At 45.9% G+C, this 26156-nt stretch overlaps 1 protein-coding gene across 1 annotated transcript; it reads right to left on the bottom strand.

The window, feature by feature from the left end:
* Positions 1-1698: 1698 nt before the first annotated feature.
* Positions 1699-26106, bottom strand: lamc2 (laminin, gamma 2). The gene is made up of 21 exons (XM_072363356.1): positions 25965-26106; positions 16476-16649; positions 16284-16401; positions 15245-15366; positions 14956-15087; positions 14682-14871; positions 14098-14210; positions 13507-13899; positions 11143-11376; positions 10023-10159; positions 9377-9533; positions 8825-9036; positions 8669-8751; positions 8442-8579; positions 6507-6651; positions 6265-6414; positions 6055-6169; positions 5299-5495; positions 3870-4028; positions 3692-3791; positions 1699-2620 (listed from the first exon to the last, which is right to left on the bottom strand). The coding sequence occupies exons 1-21, from the start codon at positions 26032-26034 to the stop codon at positions 2373-2375; spliced, it is 3387 nt and encodes a 1128-aa protein (XP_072219457.1). The 5' UTR covers positions 26035-26106; the 3' UTR covers positions 1699-2372.
* Positions 26107-26156: the final 50 nt, after the last annotated feature.

Below are 26156 nucleotides of genomic sequence, written 5' to 3'. Positions count from 1 at the left end.
ACTCTACAGGCCTCAGTTAGCAAGTTAAAGGTTAAAGGTCATACATCTCAGACTCTACAGGCCTCAGTTAGCATGTTAAAGGTTAAAGGTCATACATCTCAGACTCTACAGGCCTCAGTTAGCATGTTAAAGGTTAAAGGTCATACATCTCAGACTCTACAGGCCTCAGTTAGCATGTTAAAGGTTAAAGGTCACCCCAAGGTGAAAAAGCCCAGAGCTACATCTCAGACTCTCCAGGCCTCAGTTAGCATGCTAAAGGTTAAAGGTCACCCCAAGGTGAAAAATCCCAGAGCTACATCTCAGACTCTACAGGCCTCAGTTAGCATGTTAAAGGTTAAAGGTTAAAGCCCAGAGCTACATCTCAGACTCTACAGGCCTCAGTTAGCATGTTAAAGGTTAAAGGTCATACATCTCAGACTCTACAGGCCTCAGTTAGCATGTTAAAGGTTAAAGGTCACCCCAAGGTGAAAAAGCCCAGAGCTACATCTCAGACTCTACAGGCCTCAGTTAGCATGCTAAAGGTTAAAGGTCACCCCAAGGTGAAAAAGCCCAGAGCTACATCTCAGACTCTACAGGCCTCAGTTAGCATGTTAAAGGTTAAAGGTCACCCCAAGGTGAAAAAGCCCAGAGCTACATCTCAGACTCTACAGGCCTCAGTTAGCATGCTAAAGGTTAAAGGTCACCCCAAGGTGAAGAAGCCCAGAGCTACATCTCAGACTCTACAGGCCTCAGTTAGCATGCTAAAGGTTAAAGGTCACCCCAAGGTGAAGAAGCCCAGAGCTACATCTCAGACTCTACAGGCCTCAGTTAGCATGTTTAAGGTTAAAGGTCACCCCAAGGTGAAAAAGCCCAGAGCTACATCTCAGACTCTACAGGCCTCAGTTAGCATGTTAAAGGTTAAAGGTCACCCCAAGGTTAAAAAGCCCAGAGCTACATCTCAGACTCTACAGGCCTCAGTTAGCATGCTAAAGGTTAAAGGTCACCCCAAGGTAAAAAAAGCCCAGAGCTACATCTCAGACTCTACAGGCCTCAGTTAGCATGCTAAAGGTCAAAGGTCACCCCAAGGTGAAAAAGCCCAGAGCTACATCTCAGACTCTACAGGCCTCAGTTAGCATGCTAAAGGTCAAAGGTCACCCCAAGGTGAAAAAGCCCAGAGCTACATCTCAGACTCTCCAGGCCACAGTTAGCATGTTAAAGGTTAAAGGTCATGATAGTGAAACCAGCTGCAAGCTGCTGGATCAGGGGTTCACTTAGTTTTACACTCACTGCTGCTGTGTTTTCTCTCAACTTTTGTTCCATAAATAATGAGACAGTTTAATGCGTCATGTGTTGTTCATCTGAGGTTCACTGAGTTTTAACACCTGATGATTTTTATTATATTAAAACTTTTAGTTTTTAATTTGACTGAATTTATATTCAAAGCTGTATTTTTTAATTTAAGATTCAAAACAAAGACATTGTCAGAAATGGCACCAGAGGTCTTCTCCATGTTGTCTTTTATATTAATTTCAGTCAAAGGAAAATTAATTGTAAATATTTAACTTAACAGTGAAGTTAATAAATGTTTAATTACTCCAGTTTAACAACATGAGGATGTTTTTCTGTTTCTTTCTCATTAAATAATGAATCACTGCCTCGTTTATCAGTGAACACTGAAGCAGAAACACTGAAGCAGAAATAAATGCCATCAGAGGGATGAATAATGTGGTTTATGTGGGATTTTTATTCAAAATCAGGATACAAATAAATATTTCTGCTGGTCAGACTAAACACAACAGAATAAAACAGGTTAATTAAGCTTAAAATGAAACTGTTCGGTTATAAATACACCAACACACATTCTTCTCTGCACATGATGAAACAACAAGCCTTAATTCATCTTTAATTATCCCTGAAAACACGAATAAATCCATCAACATGCCAACAAAAAGTGACTTTTGCAATAATTCAGACGATGATTTACAGAACTCTGTTTAATGGTGTTTGAATAGTTTTTAAATAGTTTTCTTTTGCTTTTCCTCATCAGAAAAGCTCTCATAAATTATTCCCTGAAAACCATATTTAACTGATCTGTGGTTGAAACATTTATTTAATTCAGTTTCATGATTTTGTTGAACAGATTTTGAATTATTTTATATTTGTGACATATTTCAGGGGGAAAAAGGTTTGTAACAGCTGCTGTGTTCAATAATACAAAAATAAAGATATTTTATTTAAACATGAATGTTTCTGACATGATGATCTGCAGCTGAAAGCTGTTTTTATTTCTCTTTTTTACCATAAAATAGTCCGTTTGCTCCCTTCATGGTGCTGACTCTCACAAGCTGAGAATTCACTCTTCTTCTGTAAGAAAGTGGAAACGCCGTCATCCATCAGGGCTCCTCGATGGGCTGGGTTCTGTAGCAGCCGCTGGGGATGGCCCTCAGGATGTCCTCCAGGTTGGCGATGTCTGCCAGGATGCTGCTGAGGTCCAGGTTGAGCTGGGTCAGCTGGCGCCGCTGGGCGGCCTCCTTGTCCTCCATGTCCTGGAGCCGCGGCCTCAGGGTGTCCACCGCATCTTTCTGAGTGGCCACAGAGTCCTCCAGCTCCTTCAGCTGCGTTTCATCCACCTTGGTTTGGTCTGTGGAGAGCAACAAAGAGGTCAGGAAGCTTTTAAAGGAAAGATACTGACACCTAGTGGTGGAGTCGGAGATAGCAGCTATTTCAGACAACAAAACTCCTCTATGCTGAAGAGAAAACGAACCACTTCAGCCTCACTCTGAAGACCTTTTTCTGCCTTCATCCATCCTGAATTCATGTTTCCGTCCTACTCAGGTTTCTATCAACTTACCTGTGTTGTCCCCCAAGGTGCTGTGTTGGGTCCCATGCTCTTTTGGAGAAATAACCCGTCCTTTCCCCGTTTTACAGAGGATGGACAGATCTACATACTACATACAGACTTTTAAAGACGGTGTTTGCTGCTGGATGAGCTTAAGCTTTCCCCCCTGAACCCGTCCCGATCTTCTTGGTATCGGCACTCTTGGTAGGACTTTTAAATTTAAGGAGCAGCTGTCGGGTCCAGCTTCTTCCAGTTAAGAGTTAAACCCCCCCCTGAAGAAGGTGTTTTACTGACTCCTTAACTTCTTGTCCTGATAACACCTGAATATTACTTCCACTACAATAGATTGATCGTAAAATGTTGTTTACCTGTAAAGACCTTAATGAACCTTTGCTTACACCAAACCAGAGACCTTTTATCCACCAATCAACGGCTCCTCGGTGCATCTCGAGCAGTCGCTGCCCCGAACAGCTTAGAATTCATATCAAATCCCTTTTCTTTGCCTTCCTTTTGAGTTATTTCATCTCCAGAGCATCGTTATTATTCGCTGTTGTTTTATTGTTGTACTTTGGTTGTGTTAAAATGTGCTAAAGTTAAAAAAAAACCCTGATCTTTGTTATTTGACTTTAATTTGGGGTTTTTGGTAATCCTCTGAAACATGTGAGTTAAAACATGTCATCAGTTCAAAGAGCCACTGCCGGATGAGCTTTATTAGCAGACTTTTGTGCATCTTTTAAATGTTTTCTCTTCTCACACTGACTAAGATGTGGATTCCTGTGCAGCGCCGGTCAAAAACTTTCTCTGGAAAGTTTCACCAGAAAGAAAGAAGAAAAGCAGAAGTCTGATTAAATGAAGTAGAAGCTCTGAACGTACTGGTTTTAGCCAGCAGGTCCTTGATGTCACGCAGCGTTTTCCCCACATCGTCTCTGGTCTTCTTGGCTTTGTTCAAAGCGTCTCCTGCAGCAGTTTCCGCCTGGAGAGAAAACATCTTTGTTTGTGTCCATCTTTGCTTGGGAGTCTTACAGTTTATCGGAGATAAAGCATGATTTACCTTCTGAGCATCAGCCTCCGCCAGCCTGGCATCATCCAGCGCCAGATTAATTTCTTCGCTTGTGTTTTCTGTGTCTGTCTTCAGGTCCTTCACCTCCCCGTTCAGTCTGCTGGTTTCATTCGCCAAACTGGCAAAAGGTGGCAACGACTTCATTGTGTTCTGAGGTATAAAGACAAGTCAGTCATGAAAGAGAAACCAAGAGACAGACTGTTTCCAGTGCACCAGGACCTGTCCTGATTGTTCGTACAGTCTGGTTCAGCATCACTGTTCATCTGTCTCACTAAAGACAGAAATTATACCTATTCTGGAAATTAACTAAATACAAAGCTCCTTATTTCATTTAAGAATATTTAAAGGGGACAAAATATGGAAAATTCCCTTCATGCTTCACTGGATGCTGCTTCACTGGATGCTGCTTCACTGGATGCTGCTTCACTAAATGTCACTTCACTGGATGCTGCTTCACTGGATGCTACTTCACTAAATGTCACTTCACTGGATGCTGCTTCACTGGATGCTGCTTCACTAAATGTCACTTCACTGAATGTTGCTTCACTGGATGCTACTTCACTAAATGTCACTTCACTGGATGCTGCTTCACTGGATAATGCTTCACTAAACGTCACTTCACTGGATGCTGCTTCACTAAATGTCACTTCACTAAATGTCACTTCACTGGATGCTGCTTCACTAAATGTCACTTCACTGGATGCTGCTTCACTAAATATCACTTCACTGGATGCTGCTTCACTGGATGCTACTTCACTAAATGTCACTTCACTGGATGCTGCTTCACTGGATGCTACTTCACTAAATGTCACTTCACTGAATGTCGCTTCACTGAATGTCGCTTCACTGGATGCTGCTTCACTAAATGTCACTTCACTGGATGCTGCTTCACTGGATGCTACTTCACTAAATGTCACTTCACTGGATGCTGCTTCACTGGATGCTACTTCACTAAATGTCACTTCACTGAATGTCGCTTCACTGGATGCTGCTTCACTAAATGTCACTTCACTGGATGCTGCTTCACTGGATGCTGCTTCACTAAATGTCACTTCACTGGATGCTGCTTCACTAAATGTCACTTCACTGGATGCTGCTTCACTAAATGTCACTTCACTGGATGCTGCTTCACTGAATGTCGCTTCACTGGATGCTGCTTCACTGGATGCTGCTTCACTGGATGCTGCTTCACTGGATGCTACTTCACTAAATGTCACTTCACTGGATGCTGCTTCACTAAATGTCACTTCACTGGATGCTGCTTCACTGAATGTCGCTTCACTGGATGCTACTTCACTGAATGTCGCTTCACTGAATGTCGCTTCACTGGATGCTGCTTCACTGGATGCTGGCCTGTCTTTTTTGCATGTACGTTAAGTTAAACACGTTTTCTAGGACCACACACAGTAAATTATTGTACCTCCAAGTTGTCGACCAGGTTGTCCAGCAGGCTGATGGTTTCCAGTGCACCGTCGGTCTTTTCTGACGCATCTCCCAGGACAGACTGTGTCTTCGTATAGTCTTTAACAGCCTGCTGGGTGATACTGTTGATTCCTGGAAGACGTTTGATGGCCTCATCAGCCAACGCTTTGCTGCTGTTGATGTGCTGGTCAAAGCCTGCAGAGGAGGAAGAATTGAAGGATGAGTGCCACAGACTTTGTTTCCCCTCTGGTTTAAACCTAAAGCACTGATCAGATCAGGAATGTGACTCATTAGAGCAGCAGCTCAATAAGAAACAGGCCAAACGGTGGGTTCACTGAACCGGGCACGAATGGCTGCATTTAATGTTAACAACTACAATATTCCCACAATGTAAATTATGTCCACATGTACCTAACCGATCAGAGAATGGTAATCTCAAATACTACATCATCATCATCAGGGGTAAATATATCTCTGAACTGATTAGCTCCCAGTTTCTGTGCATAAACTGAACCTCATCATTCAGTTTCTCTTTTAATTAAACAGTTAATGGTCATGAGGAGGGATAGAAGTGACTCTTTGTGAGTTTATGTGAAGCGACCTCAGTTTTTTACAGCCATGAGAGACATACACGGTAGCGCCACCTGCTGGCCACACTTGACTCACCAGTTTAATCATCCAGCTGATGGAAATAAGTCTAATGAGCGTTTTCTGTAAAGAGGCATTTCAGAAAGCTTAAAGCTGGTGTTTCTACCTCTCAGGGAGGCGAGGGTCTCGTCCAAGTCGTCGGTGTTGTCCGTGATCCGCCGCAGGGCGCCTTCGGTTTCATCTTTGGCTTCGTTGACTCTGTCCAACAGTGAGTCAAATTTCTGCAGAAGGAGATCAAACTGAGGTCAGCGGCTGGTTCACCACAACCAAAGAACTGAGTCACTGTTCCTTCCCGTGTTCAGTTTCTGTTCTCTACCTGCCGGGCTGCTTTGCCTTTAGCCAGCAGGACTTCAGCATCGGCTTGGTCTTTCTGTGCAGCGGCCTGAAGGTCCTCCACCTCTAAGATCTCCTCCTCCACCGTGTCCCTCATCCCCTCCAGCCTGGTAACCATGGCGTCCGTCTGCTCCTGATCATCGTGTGAAGAAAAATGCGTCAGTCTCCGAACTCATCGATCATCTTCAAAGATCAGAAATTCCAACAACAAACTTTAGCTGTTACCTTCACTGATGCTGGAATATTTTGCTCAATTCTGTCGATGTCTTTTAACATGCTGTCAGCCATTTTGCTCTCTTCTCTGGCGTCGTCGCTCACAAGGTTCGCCTGCTTCTCCAAACTCTTCACCTGAGCGGAGGTCGAATCGTACCTGGACACACGGGTCACTTTGTAACTCAAGCTGTTTTTACTCTGGGAGTTGCACCTTTTCTCTGGATCTGATCCCAACTTCAACACCCCCCAAAACATCCTCATCGCAAAACAACGCTCTCCTAACTGCTCTCCTAACTGGTCTCCTAACTGGTTTCCTAACTGGTCTCCTAACTGGTCTCCTAACTGGTTTCCTAACTGGTCTCCTAACTGGTTTCCTAACTGGTCTCCTAACTGGTCTCCTAACTTGTTTCCTAACTGGTCTCCTAACTGGTCTCCTAACTGGTCTCCTAACTGGTCTCCTAACTGGTTTCCTAACTGGTTTCCTAACTGGTCTCCTAACTGGTCTCCTAACTGGTCTCCTAACTGGTTTCCTAACTGGTCTCCTAACTGGTCTCCTAACTGGTCTCCTAACTGGTTTCCTAACTGGTCTCCTAACTGGTCTCCTAACTGGTTTCCTAACTGGTCTCCTAACTGGTCTCCTAACTGGTTTCCTAACTGGTCTCCTAACTGGTTTCCTAACTGGTCTCCTAACTGGTTTCCTAACTGGTCTCCTAACTGGTCTCCTAACTGGTCTCCTAACTGGTTTCCTAACTGGTCTCCTAACTGGTCTCCTAACTGGTTTCCTAACTGGTCTCCTAACTGGTCTCCTAACTGGTCTCCTAACTGGTTTCCTAACTGGTTTCCTAACTGGTCTCCTAACTGGTCTCCTAACTGGTCTCCTAACTGGTCTCCTAACTGGTTTCCTAACTGGTCTCCTAACTGGTCTCCTAACTGGTCTCCTAACTGGTCTCCTAACTGGTTTCCTAACTGGTTTCCTAACTGGTCTCCTAACTGGTCTCCTAACTGGTCTCCTAACTGGTTTCCTAACTGGTCTCCTAACTGGTCTCCTAACTGGTTTCCTAACTGGTCTCCTAACTGGTCTCCTAACTGGTTTCCTAACTGGTTTCCTAACTGGTCTCCTAACTGGTCTCCTAACTGGTCTCCTAACTGGTCTCCTAACTGGTCTCCTAACTGGTTTCCTACCTGCTCTCCTAACTGGTCTCCAGCCTGTGAAACCTCTGCAGATGGTCCAGAACGCGGCGGTGCGTCTGGTCTTGGATCAGCCTAAAAGAACACGCCCCCCCTCTGTTCATTGAGCTCCTCTGGCTGCCCTTAGCATCAGATCCAAGTCCCTGATGTTAGCTACAAAGAGCTTAATGGAGCGGCTCCATCTACTTGAAGGCTCTTAAAGGCTTCTGTCCCAACTGGGTCCCTCCGTTGGTCCCAGGATTGTCGTCTAGCAGCTCCTACACCACGCCTAAGACAATCCAAACTCTGTTCATGTGTCGTCCCACGATGGTGGAATGACCTACCGAGCGCTACCAGAACAGGGGCGTCCCTGTCTATCTTCAAGAAGCTCCTGAAAACCCAGCTCTTCAGAGAGCATCTCCTATCCCAGCACTTACCTTGTACTTCCCTCCCCCCTCTATCTCTGCACTTTATCTTTCTGCTCTTCCTTCTATGCCTGCACCCTATCTCTACTCTGTCCCCTCTGACAGAGTCGGACTCCTGGGTTCCTTCTATGTAGCTTATTGTTAGCTTATTGTTAGCTTATTGTTAGCTTTATATAAAGCTGTTATATCTTCAATTGTAAGTCACTTTGGATAAAAGCGTCTGATAAATACAGAAACAGAACATAAACATCCTCCTTTTCCTGAGAAACGACTGAAACTCATTTACGAGACTCATTAACCGTGGACCTTCACGACTGGTTCCCAGAACCATCTGGAACCGGCAGCAGGTACTCACAGGACTTTCAGGTCTCCGATCAGCTCTTTGACTTTGTTCTCCCGGTTCATGAGGGTTCGGACCAGAGACAGACCGTTCTCTGAGTCATTCAGAGCCTCGGTGGCCGTCTGCTCCACGGTGTCGGCCTCCTTCTTGTGCCTGACAGTCAGAGGGAAGGGAGTCAGCAGCGGTGATGACCATGAAGAGTCGGATTTATCATGAAACCACTAAATGAAATCAACACATACTTGTCAGCCAGGCTTGTCGCCGTCTCCACCAGCGCAGACAAGTCGTTTGTCCCCATCGGTGTGGCATCGTTGGGAGAAACATCCTGACAGAAAACACCACAGTTAGCCTTCCTGCTCCTCTGTTCCTGAGCTTTGTGTAACAGTGGGAAGTCTTACAGCTGAAGCTGATTGGAGTTTGGTCTTGGCGTCCTGCAGCTTGCTTCTCATCTCCTCTATCAGCGCCTGGACCTCCTCGGCCTTCGTCTCATACGCTCGCTGCTGCTGTCGGATGTCGTCAGCTTTGTCGGTGATGTTTTGGACGTCCTGCTCCTTAAGCAGCTGCCTCCTGCTGATGGACGACAGGCGGTCCTGCACACCCTTCTCCATCTCTGTTGGACACATGTGTGACATCATCAGGGACGAAGTTACTCCATCAGGGAAACTGATGAATAACTCTGGAATAAATGCGTTTCTCCGTGTTTCACTCTCAGCTCTGGGAACTATTTTCTGAATAATTCAAGTTAAAAATCACTTAATTGAGCAGATATTCAACACGTTCACCTGCTTTAAAGATCCTCAGTTTTTTGTTTTAAAGCTTTCAGTTTTCTGTTCTCCAACTGTTTCCTTTCTGCAGGAATTCCAAACTGTATTTCATATGCATCACATCCTGGCTTCTGTCTTCAGTGAATCTCATCTTGCAGATGTGTGAAATGAGAGAATAAGTCTGACCTGTGAGCTCCTCTGCACGATCCAGCAGGTCGTTCACCAGCTCCTCAGCAGCTCTCAGGGCGGCCTCCGTCGCAGAGCTGTCGGTCGGCTTCAAACCCGAGTCCATGTCGGAGAACCGGGCCTCCAGCACCTTCAGTTTAGCAACATAATCCTCCATCTGTGACACGTGACATAGGTTTAGGTTTTGACCAGCTGCAGTTCGGGTGTATTCACTGCAGCTTTAACGTTCTGATGAAACATCTGGCAGATGTGCTTCAGAATGAGACCTTCGGTGATATTAAAGCATCTTTAAACTACCTGCATGATGCACACATGTTTATCTAATTGTTTCATCACAGATCCACGATCACAGTCATTACAAGTCACTCAGTTAAATATATAGATAAAAAATACACATAAAAATGCACAGTTTGGAAAATATTTAAATAAAACATTTTTGGTGGTAAAATTAGGATGAAAACCCCGATGTGAAAAGAACAGAATCATTCCAGGAATTACAAAATCCCAACTGCACCCAAAAAAACTTATTTTTGTCTGATGAACGTCCTGCTTTACGTGGAAACATCCATTCAGCAGGAGGCGCCGAACAAACACAGCATCATCAAGCTGAAGAACATGAGTCCTGAAGGTCAAAGTGACCTTTCACCTTTGCTTTGATGGGGCTGAAACAGGCGGGACAGTTGGATCGATCGCACCTCACACCCTCGAAGCCCGGTCTGCACCGACAGCGGCCCTCGTTGTCACACTGCTCAGACTCCGAGTTCTGGATGTTGCAGTTACAAGCTGCTCAACAAAATATGCGGGAAAAGAGTTAATGACATTTACAAGGACAGTGAGGTGGGAAATTTGAGGTTTTCCCAGATTTTGTCAAATGATTCAAGATGTTAAGTAAAGCCAGAATCAGAACAAAAACCAGAAGCTATATGGAAGGGTTAGGGTTCCCCTCGGGTTCACTTAGGGTTCACCTTGGGTTCCCCTAGGGTTCACCTAGGGTTCACTTAGGGTTCCCCTAGGGTTCACTTAGGGTTCACCTTGGGTTCCCCTAGGGTTCACTTAGGGTTAACCTAGGGTTCACTTAGGGTTCCCCTAGGGTTCACTTAGGGTTCACCTTGGGTTCCCCTAGGGTTCACCTAGGGTTCACCTTGGGTTCCCTTAGGGTTCACCTAGGGTTCACCTTGGGTTCCCTTAGGGTTCACTTAGGGTTCCCCTAGGGTTCCCTTAGGGTTCACCTAGGGTTCCCTTAGGGTTCACCTAGGGTTCACCTTGGGTTCCCTTAGGGTTCACTTAGGGTTCCCCTAGGGTTCCCTTAGGGTTCACTTAGGGTTCACCTAGGGTTCCCCTAACCCTACCCATCAGCAGTTATCATAAAAATCACAATTGTATGTGAAAGAAAAACAAGGGAGAGACTATTTAAGACTTTTAGAATCTCAGAATTAATTTTGTATCTCAAACCTGAAAAAATATCTCAAATGTTTTTACTGTTCATCTAAAAATATGACTTAATGTCTAACGTTTGACTTTTTATCTCAAAATTGTGACTTAAAAACATTTGTTTGCAGTTAAAATCTTCGAATTTGTTCACTTTCTATTTAGTGTCTCAGCATCACACGTTTGCTTGATTTTTGCTGAGTATCTCATATTTTTGACTTAGTATCTCAAAGTTGTGGTTTAGAGTATCTTTAGATTAACTAAAACCTTTTAATTATAGTTTAACCTCCATGCTAGTGGTATGACTCTCGCTAACATCATGAATGACTGAAACTCACGTTTGCAGGCGTCGGTGAGTCTCCGGTGGTAGAAACCTCTCGCGCAGGTCTCACAGCTCCGTCCGGCCGTGTTGTTCACACACTTCAGGCATTCGCCGCTTTTGCGGTCGCAGCTTCCCGGCACGCTGACATCGATGTGACCGTTACAGCTGCAGGGTCTGCAGGGCCGCTGGAAGCCTGCAGAACCAGCGGGGTTGCCGTAAAAGCCCTCCTGACAGACGTCACAGCGAGGACCTGACGACACAGAAGGGTTCGGTCCGGTTAAAGACATTTTAAGTAAAGCATTCACTGTAAATAACTTCTTTCTGGCCTGGGTGAAGAAGAAAACAGCTTTTTGTTTCCTTTCCCAGCCACCAGAGGGCGCCGGTGTCTCTCTGCTGCTCCCAGCGGCCACGCCCCCCTCACCTGAGCCCGTTTGTTCCGCTGCTTTACAGCTTTTACAGGTAAGTCTGAACTGTCTTCAGTTAAATCAGTAAAGCTTCTTTCGTCTCCTGTGAGTGTTTCAAACAGCCCTGATCAATAATTCTGATTTCTTTCTGAAGGTCTCGGCTGCTTTTTCCCTCATCTTCATCTCTTTCTACAGAGAAGCAATAGTTCTGCAGCTTTCTGGAACCTTTAAAGTGTCCTGATCAACAGTTCTACAGCTTTCTGGAACCTTTAAAGTGTCCTGATCAACAGTTCTGTAGCTTTCTGGAACCTTTAAAGTGTCCTGATCAACAGTTCTGCAGCTTTCTGAAACCTTTAAAGTGTCCTGATCAACAGTTCTGCAGCTTTCTGAAACCTTTAAAGTGTCCTGATCAATAGTTCTGCAGCTTTCTGTAACCTTTAAAGTGTCCTGATCAACAGTTCTGCAGCTTTCTGAAACCTTTAAAGTGTCCTGATCAACAGTTCTGCAGCTTTCTGAAACCTTTAAAGTGTCCTGATCAACAGTTCTGCAGCTTTCTGAAACCTTTAAAGTGTCCTGATCAACAGTTCTGCAGCTTTCTGTAACCTTTAAAGTGTCCTGATCAACAGTTCTGCAGCTTTCTGAAACCTTTAAAGTGTCCTGATCAATAGTTCTGCAGCTTTCTGTAACCTTTAAAGTGTCCTGATCAACAGTTCTGCAGCTTTCTGAAACATTTAAAGTGTCCTGATCAACAGTTCTGCAGCTTTCTGTAACCTTTAAAGTGTCCTGATCAACAGTTCTACAGCTTTCTCAAACCTTTAAAGTGTCCTGATCAATAGTTCTGCAGCTTTCTGTAACCTTTAAAGTGTCCTGATCAACAGTTCTGCAGCTTTCTGAAACCTTTAAAGTGTCCTGATCAACAGTTCTGCAGCTTTCTGAAACCTTTAAAGTGTCCTGATCAACAGTTCTGCAGCTTTCTGAAACCTTTAAAGTGTCCTGATCAACAGTTCTGCAGCTTTCTGTAACCTTTAAAGTGTCCTGATCAACAGTTCTGCAGCTTTCTGAAACCTTTAAAGTGTCCTGATCAACAGTTCTGCAGCTTTCTGTAACCTTTAAAGTGTCCTGATCAACAGTTCTGCAGCTTTCTGAAACCTTTAAAGTGTCCTGATCAACAGTTCTGCAGCTTTCTGTAACCTTTAAAGTGTCCTGATCAACAGTTCTGCAGCTTTCTGAAACCTTTAAAGTGTCCTGATCAACAGTTCTGCAGCTTTCTGAAACCTTTAAAGTGTCCTGATCAACAGTTCTGCAGCTTTCTGTAACATTTAAAGTGTCCTGATCAACAGTTCTACAGCTTTCTCAAACCTTTAAAGTGTCCTGATCAACAGTTCTGCAGCTTTCTGTAACCTTCAAAGTGTCCTGATCAACAGTTCTGCAGCTTTCTGTAACCTTTAAAGTGTCCTGATCAACAGTTCTGCAGCTTTCTCAAACCTTTAAAGTGTCCTGATCAACAGTTCTGCAGCTTTCTGTAACCTTTAAAGTGTCCTGATCAACAGTTCTGCAGCTTTCTGAAACCTTTAAAGTGTCCTGATCAACAGTTCTGCAGCTTTCTGAAACCTTTAAAGTGTCCTGATCAATAGTTCTGCAGCTTTCTGAAGCTCTTTCACAGTTTTTCTTTGGACATTTTCTGCTTTTTCCCTCATCTTCAGTCCTTGTTCCTGAGCATTTTCAGTGTTTTTTCTTTATTAAGCCACTTAACTCTGACCTTTGACCCATTCAGGCAGAGAAAAGGCTCCTAACTCAAGGGATGAACCAGTGTTGTGTCGACACAGAACAGACAACTTAGCAAAGAAGCCATTTTAAACTGGACTTTCGGCACCGCTCACGCTGTAATTTCCTACATGTCCATCTTTAGTTATTGTGGACCAGTGATGGTACTGTCATGGATCCAGTGTACAGTCTGCGGTTGGTTCTGGACTCACCGGTGGTTCCCAGTGGGCAGGCGTCGCAGCGAGGCTCCTCAGAACCAGCAGCCAGAGAGCAGGACACCCCCTCTGGACAGGGACACCTCACACATCTGTCCTGCTGGTTGGGGTCTCTGTAGAAGCCCTCTGAGCAGGTCCGGTCTCCTGGCGTTTCGTCTGCAGAGTAACAGTCTCCGGTCTGCGGGTCGCAGCTGCCCCCCCTGCAGCTGCAGGGCTCGCAGGCGCTGAAAGCTCCGTTTGCAGGGACGCTGCGCCTGAAGCCGGCCGAGCAGCGCTCGCAGAACCCGCCCTCGTGTCCCAGCGGACAGCTGCAGGTCTGCACCCAGCGGGCCGGGTCGCCGCCTCCAGGCCGCGCTGAGACCAGCTTCACGTTGTCAAGGTAACCACGTCCTGAAAGACGAAACAGCAGCAGTTCAGTGAGAGCTCAAAGTGAAACTAAATGATGAATATCTGGACAGGTGCCATCTGAAATGATCCAGATTAAACCCAGAAGTTCTGGTTTTTCAACACATTTTTCTTTAAGGAGCAACAGAGAAACTGAGGGAACATCAGGCCTGAGGTGGGGGCTCAGCGGTGAAACCACCTCACCTTTCTCTCCAAATGTGACTCGGATCTTGATGGCCGTGAGGTTCTGGAGAAGCGTCTGGAACTGGAGGGAGGAGAGCTGAGGCCGCCACCTGCTGCCGGGCTGCTCGTCCAGCCTGTTCGGAGGACAGAAGACGTTATTTCGCCGCTGCTGCAGCGTGGATGGAGGCTTCTGTGACATCAGAAGGAAACCAGCTCCACGCAAAGCGCTTTCAGAACCGAAACCGTGCAAATCTACAAGCTGCATTTCAGAAAGGTTCAACAAAGACGGCTTTAAAGCTGCTTCAAGAGCAAATTCAGGCCTGAAACCAAACAAGACTCCAGCAGATGACCTGCTCACTGCCCCCAGTAAACCCCTCAGAAAGAATCGGGTTCTGGTCAGAATCAGGTTCTGGTCAGAATCAGGTTCTGGTCAGAATCAGGTTCTGAGCAGCTCAGGTTCTGGTCAGAATCGGGTTCTGGTCAGAATCAGGTTCTGGTCAGAATCGGGTTCTGGTCAGAATCAGGTCCTGAGCAGCTCAGGTTCTGGTCAGAATCGGGTTCTGGGCGGCGCTGCGGACCGGACTGATGCCACAGAGGTTTCTGACCTGAAGCTGTAGCTGATCTTCTGTGCACAGGGGACGATGGACCGCAGGTCGCCCAGCGAGGCGGCGACTCTCAGGCCGGCGCCCTCCAGGATCACGTCGTTGACGGATGGGTGGCGGACGCCCCGGTCCAGACGCAAAGAGAAATAAAGGTTCTGACCGTAACTCAGCAGCTGGTTCCCCAGGTAAGGTTCTGCAGGAGAAACAGCAGGTGAGGGGAAAGTCAGGGCGACCTGAGAAAGAGGAAAAGAAGCGGCGGGGGCGGGGCTTGTCTCACCTGGGGCGTGCAGGTACATCGGCACACTGTGTTTGGAGATCACTTCCAGGTCCTGGTGTTTCGGTGACCAGCGGAAGTGAGCGTCCTGGGGAGTAGCACCCTGCGCCGTGGCTGCCTTCCAGCCCTCCTTGCCTGAAACGCAGCAGCATCGTTCACGCCTCAGAATATATGAATCGTTAGGGTCAGGGTTAGGGTCAAGGTTAGGGTCAGGGTTAGGGTCAGGGTAGGGTTAACCCTAACCCTACCCTGACCCTATCTACAGATAATCCCCAGAGAGGCGAAAGCGTACCTGTGCTGAAGGTGGAGGTGATGTTGTGGACAGAATAACCAGACTGTGCCGAACACCGACTGCTGTGTCCGTAACAGAAGCAGGGCAGACTCAAACTCCCAGAATCCTCTCTGGGCTGGCGCCTGAAATGCAGGAACACAGGAAGTTAGAGCTCAAGGGCTCAGTTTCTTATGATGACTTTCAGCCGATGTTTGGGCTCTCAGAGCAGTTGGAGCGCTGCAAAAGGCTGAAGATGAGGAGCAGGAACTGTCAGAGAAACTGAAGCTGAGCAGAAGATCCAGCTGAAGCTGAGAAGAAGATCCAGCTGAAGCTGAGCAGAAGATCCAGCTGAAGCTGAGAAGAAGATCCAGCTGAAGCTGCAGCTGAAGCTGAAACTGAAGCTGAAACTGAAGCTGAGCAGAAGATCCAACTGAAGCTGAAGCTGAGCAGAAGATCCAGCTGAAACTAAAGCTGAAACTGAAGCTGAAACTGAAGCTGAAACTGAAGCTGAAACTGAAGCTGAAAATGAAGCTGAAGCTGAAACTAAAGCTGAAACTGAAGCTGAAACTGAAGCTGAAACTGAAGCTGAAGCTGAAGCTGAAGCTGAAACTGAAGCTGAAACTGAAGCTGAAACTGAAGCTGAAACTGAAGCTGAGCAGAAGATCCAGCTGAAACTAAAGCTGAAACTGAAGCTGAAACTGAAGCTGAAACTGAAGCTGAAACTGAAGCTGAAACTGAAGCTGAAGCTGAAACTAAAGCTGAAACTGAAGCTGAAACTGAAGCTGAAACTGAAGCTGAAGCTGAAGCTGAAGCTGAAACTGAAGCTGAAACTGAAGCTGAAACTGAAGCTGCAGCTGAAACTGAAGCTGAGCAGAAGCTGAAGCTGCAGCACAGGCTGGTGTCATGAAGACGTTTCAGCTCCCACCATCTCCTTCATTTCTGAAGAAGCCTTTCAGAGCTGAAGCATCTCCCAGCTCAGTTACAGTTCGGGTTATTCCAGCTGCTGGTATGAACAGAATCCTTCTGTTACCGAGTGTCTGGGTCTGGTGTCTCTCCTCACCTCTGTGGGCAGCCGTCAGAACCGATCGGCCCGCTGGGGCAGACGTCGCATTTCTCTCCGGTGACGCCTTCCTTGCAGCTGCAGCGCCCCCTGCTGTCACAGCCGGTACTGAGGGAACCTGCAGAAAACAGAAGGTGCTCAGAGGGCTGCAGCCTCACTGTGAGGCGTGGCGGCGTGGCGGCGTGCTCTCACCTGTGGCGTTGCAGCGGCAGGGCGTGCAGCTGTGTCCCGCCTCCTGCAGGTAGAAGCCCTGTTGGCAGCGCTCGCAGTGGCGACCCTCAGAGTTTCCCTGACAGTGGAGGCAGCGCAGACCCCAAGCGTCCCGCTGGCAGTACCGGGCCCGGCCGTTACAGTCACAGCGCACATCTGCGGCAGGAGGAAACGGGAGTGAACGACTGAACCGGGTCAAAGGCTCAAACTCTACCTGCCTGTGAGTGGAACCCGAGCAGCCGAGAGGTTTGGACTGAACCAAAGCAAAGGCGGGTCAGAACCTCCTCCCTAAGGAGCGCTGTCCACCAGCCTGCTGCACACCTTCTGACCTTCCTTCCTCCAGTTTGACCTTTCTTCCTCCAGTTTGACCTTTCTTCCTCCAGTTTGACCTTTCTACCTCCAGTTTGACCTTTCTACCTCCAGTTTGACCTTACTGTGGTGGAAGTGATCAGAAAAGCTGGAGCTGGAACACCCTGCATCCATCTGGTTCCTGAACCTCCTGAACAGGGTCAGAGCTCTGCCCACTCTTCCCCATTCGGTGACCCGTTGGGGTCGCCTCACGGTACGGTTCTTGGGTCTGATCTACGGTTCTTGGGTCTGATCTATGGTTCTTGGGTCTGATCTACGGTTCTTGGGTCTGATCTATGGTTCTTGGGTCTGATCTATGGTTCTTGGGTCTGATCTATGGTTCTTGGGTCTGATCTATGGTTCTTGGGTCTGATCTACGGTTCTTGGGTCTGATCTATGGTTCTTGGGTCTGATCTATGGTTCTTGGGTCTGATCTACGGTTCTTGGGTCTGATCTACGGTTCTTGGGTCTGATCTACGGTTCTTGGGTCTGATCTACGGTTCTTGGGTCTGATCTACGGTTCTTGGGTCTGATCTATGGTTCTTGGGTCTGATCTACGGTTCTTGGGTCTGATCTATGGTTCTTGGGTCTGATCTACGGTTCTTGGGTCTGATCTACGGTTCTTGGGTCTGATCTATGGTTCTTGGGTCTGATCTATGGTTCTTGGGTCTGATCTACGGTTCTTGGGTCTGATCTACGGTTCTTGGGTCTGATCTACGGTTCTTGGGTCTGATCTACGGTTCTTGGGTCTGATCTATGGTTCTTGGGTCTGATCTACGGTTCTTGGGTCTGATCTACGGTTCTTGGGTCTGATCTATGGTTCTTGGGTCTGATCTATGGTTCTTGGGTCTGATCTACGGTTCTTGGGTCTGATCTACGGTTCTTGGGTCTGATCTACGGTTCTTGGGTCTGATCTACGGTTCTTGGGTCTGATCTACGGTTCTTGGGTCTGATCTACGGTTCTTGGGTCTGATCTACGGTTCTTGGGTCTGATCTATGGTTCTTGGGTCTGATCTACGGTTCTTGGGTCTGATCTATGGTTCTTGGGTCTGATCTACGGTTCTTGGGTCTGATCTACGGTTCTTGGGTCTGATCTATGGTTCTTGGGTCTGATCTACGGTTCTTGGGTCTGATCTACGGTTCTTGGGTCTGATCTACGGTTCTTGGGTCTGATCTACGGTTCTTGGGTCTGATCTACGGTTCTTGGGTCTGATCTACGGTTCTTGGGTCTGATCTATGGTTCTTGGGTCTGATCTACGGTTCTTGGGTCTGATCTACGGTTCTTGGGTCTGATCTATGGTTCTTGGGTCTGATCTATGGTTCTTGGGTCTGATCTACGGTTCTTGGGTCTGATCTACGGTTCTTGGGTCTGATCTCAGCTGGGTTCCTTTGGTGTAGAGTTGGTTCTGTGGCTGTTGGGCTCACAGGAGACTGTAAGCTGGGTGTTGGTGTCGCCCGGTGATGGACGGGTCGGCTGTCAGAACACATCCCAGCTCCGCTCCACCAGAGGATTCTGAACACTTTCACTGTTTAAATTCTCTCTCTGGTTCCTCTCAGTATGTGAATTTAATCTTTCAGTAACACGCCACACCCTTTCTGCTGCCTCTCCCTCATTTTATTTCACCTTAAACACCATGTGTCACTTTGATTTATTCCAGCTCCTTCCAGCACTTCGGCTGCTTTCTGCTGCTCTCGGCTGCTTTCTGCTGCTTTTTGCTGCTTTCTGCTGCTCTCGGCTGCTTTTTGCTGCTTTCTGCTGCTTTCTGCTGCTCTCGGCTGCTTTCTGCTGCTCTCGGCTGCTTTCTGCTGCTTTCTGCTGCTTTCAGCTGCTTTCTGCTGCTCTCGGCTGCTTTCTGCTGCTTTCTGCTGCTTTCTGCTGCTCTCGGCTGCTTTCTGCTGCTTTCTGCTGCTTTCTGCTGCTTTCTGCTGCTCTCGGCTGCTTTCTGCTGCTCTCGGCTGCTTTCTGCTGCTTTCTGCTGCTTTCTGCTGCTTTCTGCTGCTTTCTGCTGCTCTCGGCTGCTTTCTGCTGCTTTCTGCTGCTCTCGGCTGCTTTCTGCTGCTTTCTGCTGCTTTCTGCTGCTTTCTGCTGCTTTCTGCTGCTCTCGGCTGCTCTCGGCTGCTCTCGGCTGCTCTCGGCTGCTTTCTGCTGCTCTCGGCTGCTTTCTGCTGCTCTCGGCTGCTTTCTGCTGCTTTCTGCTGCTTTCAGCTGCTTTCTGCTGCTCTCGGCTGCTCTCGGCTGCTTTCTGCTGCTTTCTGCTGCTTTCTGCTGCTTTCTGCTGCTCTCGGCTGCTTTCTGCTGCTCTCGGCTGCTTTCTGCTGCTTTCTGCTGCTTTCTGCTGCTTTCTGCTGCTCTCGGCTGCTTTCTGCTGCTTTCTGCTGCTCTCGGCTGCTTTCTGCTGCTTTCTGCTGCTTTCTGCTGCTCTCGGCTGCTTTCTGCTGCTTTCTGCTGCTCTCGGCTGCTTTCAGCTGCTTTCTGCTGCTTTCTGCTGCTCTCGGCTGCTTTCTGCTGCTTTCTGCTGCTCTCGGCTGCTTTCTGCTGCTTTCTGCTGCTCTCGGCTGCTTTCAGCTGCTTTCTGCTGCTTTCTGCTGCTTTCTGCTGCTCTCGGCTGCTCTCGGCTGCTTTCTGCTGCTCTCGGCTGCTTTCTGCTGCTTTCTGCTGCTCTCGGCTGCTCTCGGCTGCTTTCTGCTGCTCTCGGCTGCTCTCGGCTGCTTTCTGCTGCTCTCGGCTGCTTTCACTGCCTAACACCTCCTTTACCATGAGCACGCCCTCCTCTGGCACTTGTTTGCTTAATGATTACCTGAAAGGGCCTCTCAACCAAGCAGCTGCAGCATTATCACAGTTTACAGAGCATGAAACGCCTTGTTTTGTGGTTTGTTCATAAATCTCAGAGGCTGCTGCGCCTCCCAACCTGAAGCCTGCAGACCAGCGAGCGCCTGAGGAAACCGCAGCAGTCTGTCTGTCTGCAGCAGTCTGTCTGTCTGCAGCAGTCTGTCTGCAGTCTGTCTGTCTGCAGTCTGTCTGCAGTCTGTCTGTCTGCAGTCTGTCTGTCTGCAGCAGTCTGTCCGCAGCAGTCTGTCTGTCTGCAGCAGTCTGTCTGTCTGCAGCAGTCTGTCTGTCTGCAGTCTGTCTGTCTGCAGTCTGTCTGTCTGCAGCAGTCTGTCTGCAGCAGGCTGTCTGCAGTCTGTCTGCAGCAGTCTGTCTGTCTGTCTGCAGTCTGTCTGTCTGCAGCAGTCTGTCTGCAGCAGGCTGTCTGCAGTCTGTCTGCAGCAGTCTGTCTGTCTGTCTGCAGTCTGTCTGTCTGCAGCAGTCTGTCTGCAGCAGGCTGTCTGTCTGCAGCAGTCTGTCTGCAGCAGTCTGTCTGCAGCAGTCTGTCTGCAGCAGTCTGTCTGCAGCAGGCTGTCTGTCTGCAGGCTGTCTGTCTGCAGCAGTCTGTCTGTCTGCAGTCTGTCTGCAGCAGTCTGTCTGTCTGCAGAAGTCTGTCTGTCTGCAGCAGTCTGTCTGCAGCAGTCTGTCTGCAGCAGTCTGTCTGCTGTTGGCTCAGTTCATCCCCAGCTGACAACCACCCGCAGAAAGTAGTTAGTGGGAAGACAGAGCAGCGATTATGACAGAAAACTGATCTACAGATCAGCCTCTGTGGTGCCGGCAGGCCGACGGACTCATAAACTCTTGGGTTCCAACTAAAGTTTGATTAATTTCCTCACATCAGATTAATGCTAAAAGCTTCAGGATGGGTCCAAAAGGAGAGAAACTTTAACTTCTGAGCTGATCTATACAGTTACAGCTTACGAGCTGGATAAGTTTAAACAAGAAACGCATTTCGACGTTTCTCTATCTGTAGATAAATACAGTTAAAAACAGATAAATACAGTTAAATACATATAAATACAAATAAATACAGTTAAATACAGATAAATACAGTTAAATAAAGATAAAACAGATAAAAACAGATAAATACAGTTGATATATTTCCACTTTTCACAACTAAATGCTTCAGTCAAAGTTCGTTCGTCCCCCTGAGCTCATCGGGTTGGACCCAGACATGAGACGTCAGCTCCTGGGTTTAAAAGTTTCAGATCGAACTATTTCGCAGTCATTTCTGTGAGTTGGACTGTTAGCAAACGCTGACTTAAGGAGACTCATCATGTGAAATTGCAGGCGGGCAGGTGGAAACTTCCCTCAACTAACCACAAAATTCCCTTGAAAGAATCATCAATATTGTAGTAATAATATATAATATTCTGTTCAATATTATATTCAAGTACAAATAGAAGCTCTTTATAGAAACGGTTCAGCTGAAGAAGTCTTTTGCTGAATTAAAGATCTTATTTTAAAATAACAAAGCAGGACTTCAGTGAAATGTTCCGAACGTTTTCCTTTGCCTGCTGTGAGTTAAACTCGGAAAGTTCAGCTTATTTCAGCTCAGCACAAAGGCAACGAGCAGCTGGAAACAGCAGAATTAACTCTAATAAAACCGAGTGTTTTCAGGTGTCAGTTTGGCTGTTTTCGTGGGATTTGGTTGAAAACAACAGAAAGAATCAGCCTCACTGTCTGAGGCTCACCTGTGAACCTGAATCAGCTGCTCTGCACTTACTTTGTCTGACTCACTGTGTGATAACAGTTAATGTTCAGCTGGGCGCCACAACTCGGCGCTTTGTTGTCCACGGGGCAGCTCCCAACATGTGCGCCTGAGCAGCCTGCAGGAAGCTGAACACATTCACTGTTTCATAACTGAACCATGAGGCTGCTGCCAGAGGGAAGAGCCGGACACACCCAGACAGCCTTACTCGGCCATACAGGAACACTTACCGATCCCAAACTTTAAAAAGAGACTGTTTTCATTTCACGGGCTGGGTCTGGAAACAGATTTTTAGCTGAAAACGTGCTTCTGCTGCTGTGAAACTGATGATAGAAAATTTCTATTTTTATTTTGATCATCTCTTGTCACCCAGAATCAGAGGATTTTTTTAATTGAAATAAGTAATTTAGCTGCATTTATCATCATCCTCAGTGCTGCAGAGTTCTAACTCCAACGCTTCAGAAATCCTGAGATAATTCACCATCACGTCCTCCCTCAGGTTCAGATTAATTATCGTTAGAAAGTTTTTAAACAGATTATATAAATAAAGCTTTTATTTTGTCCAGTTTGTAAAACTGAATTCCTGCAGAGACTCACTGAAACTGTTTATTTTCCCCGTGTCAGTCTGGAATTCATATTTGAACTTCTGCCCCTGAGGGGGAGGCAGCTCAGGTGAGGGGGGGGCAGCTCAGGTGAGGGGGAGGCAGCTCAGGTGAGGGGGGGGCAGCTCAGGTGAGGGGGAGGCAGCTCAGGTGAGGGGGGGGCAGCTCAGGTGAGGGGAGGCAGCTCAGGTGAGGGGGGGGCAGCTCAGGTGAGGGGAGGCCAGGGCAGCCTCACCCATGGGTGTTTCCTTTTCTCCAGTAGTTAATTTCAACCGTGGGAGGAATTTCTTAAAATCTGCATTTCAAAGCACTTTAATTCTTTGAGTTTGTGTTTTTTATGGAAGGTTTATTATTTACTTCAAACTTTCAGTTGTAATATATGGATTAAAATGGTCATATTTTGGTGAGCAGAGCTGAAGTCAAAAAAGCTGCCAGAATGTGACACTTCTGAGCTGATAATAACTTCTGATCATTAGCTGATAATAACTTCTGATCATTAGCTGATAATAACTTCTGATCATTAGCTGATAATAACTTCTGATCATTAGCTGATAATAACTTTGGATCATTAGCTGATAATAACTTTGGATCATTAGCTGATAATAACTTCAGATCATTAGCTGATAATAACTTCTGATCATTAGCTGATAATAACTTCTGATCATTAGCTGATAATAATAACTTCTGATCATTAGCTGATAATAACTTCTGATCATTAGCTGATAATAACTTCAGATCATTAGCTGATAATAACTTCTGATCATTAGCTGATAATAACTTCTGATCATTAGCTGATAATAATAACTTCTGATCATTAGCTGATAATAACTTCTGATCATTAGCTGATAATAATAACTTCTGATCATTAGCTGATAATAACTTCTGATCATTAGCTGATAATAATAACTTCAGATCATTAGCTGATAATAATAACTTCAGATCATTAGCTGATAATAACTTCTGATCATTAGCTGATAATAATAACTTCTGATCATTAGCTGATAATAACTTCTGATCATTAGCTGATAATAACTTCTGATCATTAGCTGATAATAACTTCTGATCATTAGCTGATAATAATAACTTATGATCATTAGCTGATAATAACTTCAGATCATTAGCTGATAATAACTTCTGATCATTAGCTGATAATAATAACTTCTGATCATTAGCTGATAATAACTTCTGATCATTAGCTGATAATAACTTCTGATCATTAGCTGATAATAACGTAATAATGATTGTAAAAGATGTGGGAAAAGTTGAGGAAAATTGAGTTCTTCTAAAAGTGGTAAAAATTTGCTCAGAGAAATAAATTTAGATTTGATTTTAAAAGAAAATGCATCCAGATTATTAAGTATTCTGCTAAATAAAAAGATCAAATAAAATTCATGCTGGATTCTTGCAGACATTCTTCCAATATGGATAAAAATATGATCAATAATAATTATAACTTCAGTTTTGAACATTTTTCCTTCAGAAATTACAGAGATTATTCGTAACTCTTGATTAAATGAGGTGATAAAACTACTTCTACGAACATTTTATCAACACTATTGCAGCAGAAAATGATGCATTAAGTTCCCACATCTTTGCTTTTCTTTCTCTTTTCATTTTCCTCTCTCTGCTGGTGATGATGCAGATGTTTGAAAAATGCACCTTTACACATCTGTAATGGTAGATTTCTAATGAGATGAACAAGAAAAGGCTTCATTCAGCTCTTTATTCAGGCTTGTTAATGAATATAAAGCACTCTTTCTACTATTTCTTCTAATTATCTTCCTTACTGTATTATATATTAACTATATTATAGTTACATATTTAATTTTATATTATAGTTACATTTTATATTATAGTAACATATTAAATTTTATATTATAGTTACATATTTAATTTTACATTATAGTTACATTTTATATTATAGTTACATTTTATATTATAGTTACTTATTACATTTTATATTATAGTTACATTTTGTATTATAGTTACTTATTACATTTTATATTATAGTTACATTTTGTATTATAGTTACATTTTATATTATAGTTACATTTTATATTATAGTTACATTTTATATTATAGTTACGTCCAGTTGTGTGATGTGATTATTTAGATTTGCAAAGTTTGAACTGAAACATGCATAAATATCTTATGGGCCTTTTAAACTTATTTTTCAGGACATTATTGTAATAAAATTCAGATTTCAGCTTAATTTGGAGCAAGTTGAATATCAGTTTGGGCTCTCTGTGCAGTGGATGTCTTGCTTTAAGTTGTTCCTCACGGATGTTCTTCATTCATCATTTCCTGTCTGGCCTAAAGACTTTTCTTTCCAGTCAACACCCTCTCCTAGTGCCATGTGCTGCCATGGCTTCTGATCATCTGCAGAAGTATCATTTGCTTCCCATCAGATGAATAAACCGAATCTGATGCCCGAATCGCAGCTTGTGTCTCAAACACATCCACATAGCTGAGAAAAAACCACCTTCAGCTAAACCTCTGAGCCGGTGGTCATCCCAGCCGATCCCTCCGTCCAGCACAGTTTCATAAGGACTGATTCTTCAACCTTTTGCCCAACAAAGGCTGCAAGAACGCTGCGGATCAGCAGTTCTTCTCTGACTCAGCATGAACATCAGGCTGTACCCGAGTCTGCAGTCTGGTGCAGACCGGACCTCTCAGCTCTGCTTCTGCAGCTGGTCTGCAGCAGGTCTGCAGCTGGTCTGCAGCTGGTCTGCAGTGCTCTTTCAGCTGGTCTGCAGCAGGTCTGCAGCTGGTCTGCAGCTGGTCTGCAGCTGGTCTGCAGCAGGTCTACAGCTGGTCTGCAGCAGGTCTGCAGCTGGTCTGCAGCTGGTCTGCAGCTGGTCTGCAGCAGGTCTACAGCTGGTCTGCAGCTGGTCTGCAGCTGGTCTGCAGCTGGTCTGCAGCTGGTCTGCAGCAGGTCTGCAGCTGGTCTGCAGCAGGTCTGCAGCAGGTCTGCAGCTGGTCTGCAGCAGGTCTGCAGCAGGTCTGCAGCAGGTCTGCAGCAGGTCTGCAGCTGGTCTGCAGCAGGTCTGCAGCAGGTCTGCAGCTGGTCTGCAGCTGGTCTGCAGCTGGTCTGCAGCTGGTCTGCAGCTGGTCTGCAGCAGGTCTACAGCTGGTCTGCAGCTGGTCTGCAGCTGGTCTGCAGCTGGTCTGCAGCTGGTCTGCAGCAGGTCTGCAGCTGGTCTGCAGCAGGTCTGCAGCAGGTCTGCAGCAGGTCTGCAGCAGGTCTGCAGCAGGTCTGCAGCTGGTCTGCAGCTGGTCTGCAGCTGGTCTGCAGCTGGTCTGCAGCTGGTCTGCAGCTGGTACAGCGGAGCCCTGACAAAGGGTCCAGAATAAGGCTGAACGTCCCATCAACCGAAAAGGTTGACCTCCACTGGCTGCTGCAGTCAAATTAAAGTCTCTAATGTTTCCCCAGAGAGAAGTCAGTCTCAGCCCAGACTCTGGTTTCACATTTCAACAATAATTCAAAGAATCTCCTCCAACATTTAATTACTTTATACTTCTGTACCTCTTCTTTACAAAGTCCTTATAAAAACGTAACATTAATTCAAGGCTTTCTGACAGCACTGGAGCCTAAATGCTGTAAGTCTCTTTGGATAAAAGCTTATTCTAAACTACTAAAATTAAATTAAATGTATTATAAGTAACTTAATTACGTCATAATTAATAACTGCAGGTATAAATATTAAAGTTTGGTCCAAATCTCTTCTCTACAGTCACTGAATAAACGATATTCAGCCGAGAGTCTGAGAGCGACGTTCGGTTTCATTGCTTAAAATCAACAATTCTTTCTTTAATTAAGTGTTTCGGAGACCTTTAACAGAAAAATGCAGAAACGCAGTGTGTTTACCGCCTGTTCATATTCCAGCGGCTGTAAACCTGTTAACAGAAGTTTAAAGCTCAGAAGAAGAAGCTCAGACACTTACAGTAGAAGGTAGCCTGGGCGGCACAGACCAAAGCCAGAAGTCCACTGAGACAAATCCACACGCTCTTCATGTTTGAATCCTAAGATCAGCTCCTCCTCGGACCGCCAGCTTTTAAGTCCTCTGCTGCTGCAGGTCTGTGCACGCTGCACATACTGCCGTCTTACTCACTGTGACACACACACAGAGGATGTG

The sequence above is a fragment of the Leuresthes tenuis genome, unplaced genomic scaffold (genome assembly GCF_036924035.1).
Source record: "Leuresthes tenuis unplaced genomic scaffold, fLeuTen1.0.hap1 SCAF_14, whole genome shotgun sequence".
Classification (NCBI taxonomy): domain Eukaryota; kingdom Metazoa; phylum Chordata; class Actinopteri; order Atheriniformes; family Atherinopsidae; genus Leuresthes; species Leuresthes tenuis.
The sequence above is the reverse complement of the archived record's forward strand: the minus strand, read 5'-3'. Positions and strand labels throughout refer to the sequence as shown.